We start from the raw sequence: 9473 nt of genomic DNA on the forward strand, positions 1-9473 counted from the left end.
CCTCCCTAACCCTAACCCTAACCCTAACTCCTAACCCTAACCCTAACCCTAACCCTAACCTAACCCTAACCCCTAACTCCTAACCCTAACCCTAACCCTAACCCTAACCCTAACCCTAACCTAACCCTAACCCTAACCCTAACCCTAACCCTAACCCTAACCCTAACCCTAACCTCCTAACCCTAACCCTAACCCTAACCCTAACCCTAACCTAACCCTAACCCTAACCCTAACCCTAACCCTAACCCTAACCCTAACCCCTAACCCTAACCCTAACCCTAACTCTAACCCCAACCCTAACCCTAACCCTAACCCTAACCCTAACCCTAACCCCTAACCCTAACCCTAACCCTAACCCTAACCCTAACCCTAACCCTAACCCTAACCCTAACCCTAACCCTAACCCTAACCCCTAACCCTAACCCTAACCCTAACCCTAACCCTAACCCTAACCCTAACCCTAACCCTAACCCTAACCCCTAACCCTAACCCTAACCCTAACCCTAACCCTAACCCTAACCCTAACCCTAACCCCTAACCCTAACCCTAACCCTAACCCTAACCCTAACCCTAACCCTAACCCCTAACCCTAACCCTAACCCTAACCCTAACCCTAACCCTAACCCTAACCCTAACCCCTAACCCTAACCCTAACCCTAACCCTAACCCTAACCCTAACCCTAACCCTAACCCTAACCCTAACCCTAACCCTAACCCTAACCCTAACCCTAACCCTAACCCTAACCCTAACCCTAACCCTAACCCTAACCCTAACCCTAACCCTAACCCTAACCCTAACCCTAACCCTAACCCTAACCCTAACCCTAACCCTAACCCTAACCCTAACCCTAACCCTAACCCTAACCCTAACCCTAACCCTAACCCTAACCCTAACCCTAACCCTAACCCTAACCCTAACCCTAACCCTAACCCTAACCCTAACCCTAACCCTAACCCTAACCCTAACCCTAACCCTAACCCTAACCCTAACCCTAACCCTAACCCTAACCCTAACCCTAACCCTAACCTAACCCTAACCCTAACCCTAACCCTAACCCTAACCCTAACCCTAACCCTAACCCTAACCCTAACCCTAACCCTAACCCTAACCCTAACCCTAACCCTAACCCTAACCCTAACCCTAACCCTAACCCTAACCCTAACCCTAACCCTAACCCTAACCCTAACCCTAACCCTAACCCTAACCCTAACCCTAACCCTAACCCTAACCCTAACCCTAACCCTAACCCTAACCCTAACCCTAACCCTAACCCTAACCTAGTTTGAACCCTAACCCTAACCTAACCCTAACCCTAACCCTAACCTAACCTAACCCTAACCCTAACCCTAACCCTAACCCTAACCTAACCCTAACCCTAACCTAACCCTAACCCTAACCCTAACCCTAACCCTAACCCTAACCCTAACCCTAACCTAGTTTGAACCCTAACCCTAACCCTAACCCTAACCCTAACCCTAACCTAGCTTGAACCTAGTTTGAACCCTAACCCTAACCCTAACCCTAACCCTAACCCGAACCCTAACCCTAACCTAACCCTAACCCTAACCCTAACCCTAACCCCAACCCTAACCCTAACCCTAACCCTAACCCTAACCCTAACCCTAACCCTAACCTAGTTTGAACCTAGTTTGAACCCTAACCCTAACCCTAACCCTAACCCTAACCCTAACCCTAACCCTAACCCTAACCCTAACCCTAACCCTAACCCTAACCCTAACCCTAACCTAACTAACCCTAACCCTAACCCTAACCCTAACCCTAACCCTAACCCTAACCCTAACCCTAACCCTAACCCTAACCCTAACCCTAACCCTAACCCTAACCCTAACCCTAACCCTAACCCTAACCCTAACCTAACCCTAACCCTAACCCTAACCCTAACCCTAACCCTAACCCTAACCCTAACCCTAACCCTAACCCTAACCCTAACCCTAACCCTAACCCTAACCCTAACCTAACCCTAACCCTAACCCTAACCCTAACCCTAACCCTAACCTAACCCTAACCCTAACCCTAACCCTAACCCTAACCCTAACCCTAACCCTAACCCTAACCCTAACCCTAACCCTAACCCTAACCCTAACCCTAACCCTAACCCTAACCCTAACCCTAACCCTAACCCTAACCCTAACCCTAACCCTAACCCTAACCCTAACCCTAACCCTAACCCTAACCCTAACCCTAACCCTAACCCTAACCCTAACCTAACCCTAACCCTAACCCTAACCCTAACCCTAACCCTAACCCTAACCCTAACCCTAACCCTAACCCTAACCCTAACCTAACCCTAACCCTAACCCTAACCCTAACCCTAACCCTAACCCTAACCCTAACCCTAACCCTAACCCTAACCCTAACCCTAACCCTAACCCTAACCCTAACCTAACCCTAACCCTAACCCTAACCCTAACCCTAACCCTAACCCTAACCCTAACCCTAACCCTAACCTAACCCTAACCCTAACCCTAACCCTAACCCTAACCCAAACCCTAACCTAACCCTAACCCTAACCCTAACCCTAACCCTAACCCTAACCCTAACCCTAACCCTAACCCTAACCTAGTTTGAACCCTAACCCTAACCTAACCCTAACCTAACCCTAACCTAACCCTAACCCTAACCCTAACCCTAACCCTAACCTAACCCTAACCCTAACCCTAACCCTAACCCTAACCCTAACCCTAACCCTAACCCTAACCTAACCCTAACCCCTAACCCTAACCCTAACCCTAACCCTAACCCTAACCCTAACCCTAACCCTAACCCTAACCCTAACCCTAACCCTAACCCTAACCTAACCCTAACCCTAACCCTAACCTAACCCTAACCCTAACCCTAACCCTAACCCTAACCCTAACCCTAACCCTAACCCTAACCCTAACCCTAACCCTAACCCTAACCCTAACCCTAACCCTAACCTAACCCTAACCCTAACCCTAACCCTAACCCTAACCCTAACCCTAACCTAACCCTAACCTAACCTAACCCTAACCCTAACCCTAACCTAACCCTAACCCTAACCCTAACCCTAACCCTAACCTAACCCTAACCCTAACCCTAACCTAACCCTAACCCTAACCCTAACCCAGTACTTCCCACGAACATACAGCGAATATTTCCTTTGTACAAAATTGAAATTTTCTTCTTTCCAATTTTTGTTATCAGTTGTTAGTTATTTCAATTCATCATTTATTGAATATTCATCCATTTTTGTTTATCAACATTATTTGCAATAATGATTCATGTTCATTATCCCTTATCCAGTATAATAAATGTAATTATTCTTTCCAATTAGTATTGATTGTTTTCTGAGGATATTAGTGTGAAAGTTTTCTTTCATTTTAGAGTATTCATTTGTTTTCCAGTTCTGTAATTCACTATAATTTCTGTGCATAAAATTTGTACCATTCGCAATTATGAGTCAAGATATTCATTCAGCTGCAAAGAAAAATTATTAATAATACAAATAAATTGGCGAAACTTTCAAAAGAAACATACAAAACATGTAATTTCCACTTTCTGTTCATGATTCAAATAGTTCATTTCACGCATTATCGTTCTGCAATATTCTTGTCGAATTTGAAATTCCAAAAAATATGAATGTTTCAAAATGGACCACTCTACGATAAAATGCATTCCATCCTTCAGAATGAATCCTTCTTTCCAGTTTTTGTTTCAATAATGGAAATTAAAAATTTTTCATTTGAAAATATTGTTTTCTCATAACTTCATTTGTATTTCTTTATTAATCAAAACCACTCATTTTCGGAATATGATCTAGCAAGAAATATAATTCAAAAATGAGCTCAAACAAAGAAGACACTGTTTGCAATGATGATGCAACAATCCCAACGTCCAAAGAGTTGCTTCAATTCATTGATAATTTTTATGATAGTTATCGCAGGAATAAAAGTTTGCCTTGTTGTTTTTTTCACTGAAAATAATTGACTTTCATCTTTTTTATTTCTCAGTTGTTGAACCGCATGAAATAATCGAAGACGAATCTGAAGAAGATAATGAATTGATGCCGAAAGCACAGGAAAGGAAAAGTTCCAAGTTGGTTCGAACTGCATGGCTTGGAGAAGAAGATGAAACAATTGGAGGAAGCGATGAATCAGACGTAGAAAATGTAATTTCAGCATTAAAATTAACGAACAGAATTTCGCGAAAAAGCAGTTCAAGGAAAAGCAGTTCTCAAAAACACACTTCCGTAGAAAACAATTCATCCAACGCTTGTGCAGATAATTCAAGTGTATCTTCTGAAGAATTTCATCGAATCAAAATTGGTAAAAGCTTCAACATCGTTGAAGAAGAATCCAATGATGGAAGCGAAAATGAGCATGCTTCAGAAGAAGATTTGACAAGTGATGAACACGTAAGTCAGGAATCAGAATTTGCTGTAAATGAAACATTTCAGCCGAATTATGAAACAAGTCAGTCGATAACAACAAACAAAAGAAGGAAGGTAGATGAGTCTGATTCAGAAAAAGACAATCAAGAGATGCCTTATCATTCAAGTTTCGAAAAGGATACGAATGATTACGTTGAGCCAAATGAAGTAAACTTGCTGTCGTGTGTTCAAATTGTTGATGGAGCAGATCAACCAGCTGATTCGGAGGAGCGTGATTTTCGAAAACTGATAATGGAGGAGCGTCTTTTCATGAAAAAGAAAATGGAGGAGCATTATAAAAGATTGAAGTTCTTCAAAAGCAAAATGTTGGAGGAGATGCATTTCATTGAAGAAATGAGTGATAACTATTCCAAAACGCAACATGAGTTTGATAGCTCAACAGAAGAGATGACAAAGGAAAAGGATTGTTGTACAAAATTCGTTGAAAACAAAACGAAATCATCTGAGAGAAATTCCAAAGAAACATCAAACAGTTGCGTACCACAAGGAAACGATCAGAAAAAGAAACAGGTGTTAAATGCAGCGCAGTTGAGAAAAGAAGCTTTAACTCCTAGAGATTTATCAACCAATTTCTCTCAATTGGATAGCGTTGAAACTGGACACAAAGACGAAAGAACGGAAAGTGAAAGCGCGGATTCTGAAGAGAAACTTGTTATCGGAAGCGAGCGTTACGAAGACATGAATCAAACGTATGAGCAGCTGGATTTGCGACTTGAAAGGGATCGAAACCAACCAACTTTCATGGATGCTGCGCTGGAATCGGCAGATAGAAAAAAACTGAAGGAGTACTGCTTATTACCACGACAATACTCCCAGTCAACATTAAGAAAGCACAACTGGGTGCTTCGATTGTACGATTATTTTGCAAAAGATTTAGATTTTAAACCATTTCCCATTGAAATTGAATGTATTCGTGGTTTTTTACGTTTTTTGTGTAAAGACTGTCATTATAGTGTTGGTTCTGTACAATCTGTTGTTGTTCCATCTTTAAAAAGAATTCAAACAAAAATGTTTAATGAACAAATAGATCAAAAACTTAATGATGGAATAAATTCTGTTGTGAGTGAACTAAGAAGGAATAAAAGCCTTAAACAAAAAGGCGATGGAAAAGAACCATTAGTCACATTTGACGTAAAATATTTGATTAACAGTATTCCAGATTATTCAGAATTCAAAGCAGAAGATGCATCGTTATTTCTTTTTGCTTTGCATACTGGTTCACGAGCTGTAACTTGTGGTGGAATTAGATTGTGCGATATACGAAATGTCATAATCGAAGAAGATGGAACAATATTCGTGAAAATAAGACAAATGAGAACAAAAGGAAAAGATAATTGGAATCATGTTGTGACATTGGAAAACCAGAATGAAGAAGATGTTGATTTAGATGCTGTATATTGGATGAGAAAACATATTTTAAACAAATTCAAAATGGATTTGTTTGAGAAAGACAAATGGCCGGTTGAAGATGAAAGGAGTGATTTAATTTGGACAAGAAATACTGAGGTGATGAGGACGAGATTAAAGAAAAGATTGGATCAATCTGGATTTCCTTCGGAATCATTTGGATTTCATTCATTGAGAAGTGGATTTTTGTGTTCAGCTTTAATGAATGCAGGTTCAAACAAAGAAGAGAGGAATTCAATTTTGGAAACTTGTGCGATGGTTGCTGGTTGGATTCCATTTTCTTATTCACAAATGGCATATATCAAAAAAACTGCATCTCAAACAGTTATTGCTTCTCGTGTAATTATTGTCAACAAAAACAAACCGAGAAAAGCATTAATTGATGACAGATTGCTGAAGATAGAATCTTTCCACGGATTCAAATTGAAATCACAATCTTGGAATAGAGAAATCATCTTCTCAAAGTTCAATCGTGAAATTGTGAATAGAATGAAATTATTAAGAGAAGGGAAGAAAAATGATCAAAGGACAAATGAATATTTATTCAGAAAGGGATTAGGAAAGTTTGCTGAGGAAAATGAGGAGTTGGAAGAAAAAGCGAAAGAAAAATACCTTCCAAAGTTGGAAAAAGCATCACCTTCGAGCTATTGTTCAATCAAAGAGCACATCAGAGCTGAAATAGCAAGAAAAGATATCATCAACATTTTGTTATTGGATCCAACTTGCGTGAATCAACATGTCGAGATATTCTTAGATTTTATGAAAAAGGAAAATCTCATCGAAAGAGATATCAAAAAATACAATTGTAAGAAGATAAAAGAAAATCGAAATCGTATGATAATGGAAAAGAGAGAAAAGGATTATCTAGGAAAAAGAATTAGAAAAAGGTGGTCAAAGGATGAGGATGAAATATTGAAAGAACACAAGGCAAAAGAAGAAAGTTGGGTGAAAATTGCCTCATTTCTTGAAAACAGAACAGCTGGAGATTGCAGTGATCGATGGAGAAACATAAAGAAAAAACAAGAAAGAAAGAAATTGAATATTTAATAACTTTTATTTCTTTATTTCATTATTTTTATCAGCTTTTATTCTCTTAAAGTTTGTTATTTTTATCAAATTTTTTCATTTGAAATATTTTCAAAATAAGAAATTTCAAAAAACATTTTTTGAAAAATAAAAAATTGAAAGTATTTTTTTTCTTCTTCATTCTCATTAATTGTTTTTATATTGCACAGTAATAGAAAAGAGTTTATGACTTTATTAAATTGTTTTAATTCACTATTATCAGAAAAAAGCCTCAAAGGTTTTTGTCCAAAACCTTCATGGTTATTTAGCAAGGTTATTTTCTCAATAACCTTGAGGAATATGTCAAAAAACGAATGCCAAAAAGGTATTAATGCAAGTCTAGGCTAACCCTAACCTTAAGAACATGGAAACAAAGGCTATGAGAACATGTCGGATGAATATGGCAAGCAAAATTTGAGACTTGATAAAGAAAGAAACAGACAAACACTGATGGATGTTGGATTGGCAAACGAAAAAAAACAAAATATAGCTGAGCATTTCCTTCATCAGAGGAAATATGAACAGTCAACATTGCATAAGCACGCATGGGTGTTGCAGTTGTATGACTATTTTGCTGAAGACATGGATTTCAAACCGTTTCCAATGATGCTTGAGTGTGTGAGAGGATTCATTCGCTTTTTGGCTTATGACTGTAGATACTGCGTTGGTTCAATTTATGCTGTTGTCCTTCCCTCACTGAAACGAATACAAGTGAAAATGTTTAACAAGCCTATTGATGTACAGCTGAACACAGAATTAAACCTCATAGTGAACGAAATGAGATGGGATAAATCTTTTAAACAAAAGTGTGATGTGAAAGAGCCGTTAATGACATTTGATGTCAAATTCTTAGTTCATAGCATACCAAATTATTTCATGTCAAAAGATGAGGAGTGCTCTCTTTTTCTTTTCGCACTTCACACCGGAGCCAGAGCCATCACATGCGGAAATGTGAGGCTCTGTGATATAAGACAAGTTAAAAAAGAAGATGATTCTGTTAATTTAAAAATTCGACTAATGAGAAATAAGGGAAATGACAAGTGGAATCACATATTTCTGCTTGAAAACCAAACAGAAGAAAACAGATCACTGGATGCTGTGTATTGGATGAGACAGCACATTCTTCTTAAGTTTGGTGAGGACTTATTTCTTAAAGAAGAGTGGCCTTTGAAAGAAAAATCTGAAGAATTAATTTGGAGCTGGAGTTCAGAAACAATGAGAACCAGATTGATGAAGAGACTGGAGCTTGCTGGTTTTCCTCCAGAAAATTTCGGTTTTCATTCTTTTCGCAGTGGATTCTAATGCTCTGCTTTGATGAATGCTGGTTCTAACAAAGAGAAAAGAAATTCAATTCTTGAAACGTGTGCATTTATTGCTGGTTGGATTCCATATTCAAGGTCACAAATGGTGTATGTGAAAAAATCTGTATCACAAAATTTAATTGCTTCTCGAGTAATAATGAAAAGTTCTGACAAGAGGAAAAAATCATTTGTTGAAAAGAAGTTGTTGAGAACAGAATCATTTCATGGGTTCAAGCTGCAATCAAACAAATGGAATGACGACATTATTTTCGTAAATTTCTATCATCAAATTTTGAACAAGCTGAAAAAGGAAAGAGATAGAAAGCGCAATTCAACGGATACGTGCATACACTTGTTTCACGAGTTCTTTCTCAATACTCAGAAGAGGAGCCAGTTTTGGAGGAGAAAGCGAAATTAAAACATCTTCCACTATTGGAGAAGAGTAAATCAAGTTCACACTTTCAAAAAAAACCTAATATGCGGAGTGAAATTGCGAGGAAAGATTTGTTGTTTATTCTGAAATTGGATCAGTCAAAATTGAATGAAATGGTTGAGATGTTTTGGAGTTTTATGAAAGAGAAAAACTTTGTCGAGAAAGAAGTGAAAACGAGAAATATTCAACGAAAAAATGAAAGCGAGACGATAATGAAATTAGAGAAAAGAGAAAAAGATAAAACCGGAAAAAGAAAAAGAAGAACATGTACAAAAGAAGAAGATGATATTTTGAAAGAACACAAAAATAAGGGAGAAAAGTGGATTGAAATTGGCAATTTCTTGAAAATAGAATTGCAGGAGATTGTTATGACAGATGGAGAAACATTAAGAAAAAAGAAAAAAAAGAAAATTTGTCTTCATATTTCATTTTTTTTTCTTATTTTTTTTTTGTTTTTCAATTATTTTTTCCTTTCTTTTCATTATCTTTACATTTTGTTTTTTATTTTGATTTCAAACTTTTATCATTCAAATGAAATAAACATAAAATTCAAAGAATATTATTAACAAATATTGATGAATTTTCTCTTTTCGTTTTCTGAGTATTAGAAATAATAAGTTTATTGACTTGTATTTCTAAATCAAGTATTAAATATTCATTTTATTATAATATAATAAAAGTTATATTGTTTATTCTTTATTCATTCAAAACACTGTTAAGTTTTTTTTTTTTTTTTTTTTTTTTTTTTTTTTTTTTTTTTTTTGAAAAGTCGCAAGTTTATCAATCTGTTGGATTTATTAATCAAATCTTTTTTTTATCATTTTTGTTAATACA

At 37.5% G+C, this 9473-nt stretch overlaps 3 protein-coding genes across 3 annotated transcripts; 2 read left to right on the plus strand and 1 right to left on the minus strand.

The window, feature by feature from the left end:
• Nucleotides 1–631: 631 nt before the first annotated feature.
• MONOS_16940 (uncharacterized protein) lies at nucleotides 632–3127 on the minus strand (the record flags this gene model as incomplete). The annotated part of the gene is made up of 9 exons (XM_067869816.1): nucleotides 632–1027; nucleotides 1081–1273; nucleotides 1429–1476; nucleotides 1546–1629; nucleotides 1870–1976; nucleotides 2029–2226; nucleotides 2309–2399; nucleotides 2511–2576; nucleotides 3102–3127. The coding sequence occupies 9 exons, from the start codon at nucleotides 3125–3127 to the stop codon at nucleotides 632–634; spliced, it is 1209 nt and encodes a 402-aa protein (XP_067734988.1).
• Nucleotides 3128–4046: 919 nt separating this feature from the next.
• Nucleotides 4047–6887, plus strand: MONOS_11846 (uncharacterized protein; the record flags this gene model as incomplete). The annotated part of the gene is made up of 1 exon (XM_067864416.1): nucleotides 4047–6887. The coding sequence occupies one exon, from the start codon at nucleotides 4047–4049 to the stop codon at nucleotides 6885–6887; it is 2841 nt and encodes a 946-aa protein (XP_067734989.1).
• A 405-nt stretch (nucleotides 6888–7292) lies between these two features.
• MONOS_16732 (uncharacterized protein) lies at nucleotides 7293–8207 on the plus strand (the record flags this gene model as incomplete). Its single annotated transcript, XM_067869611.1, has 1 exon — nucleotides 7293–8207. One exon carries the CDS (start codon nucleotides 7293–7295, stop codon nucleotides 8205–8207), a length of 915 nt encoding a protein of 304 aa, XP_067734990.1.
• Nucleotides 8208–9473: the final 1266 nt, after the last annotated feature.

Source organism: Monocercomonoides exilis (genome assembly GCF_001643675.1).
Source record: "Monocercomonoides exilis strain PA203 chromosome Unknown scaffold3-2548433, whole genome shotgun sequence".
NCBI lineage: Eukaryota > Preaxostyla > Oxymonadida > Polymastigidae > Monocercomonoides > Monocercomonoides exilis.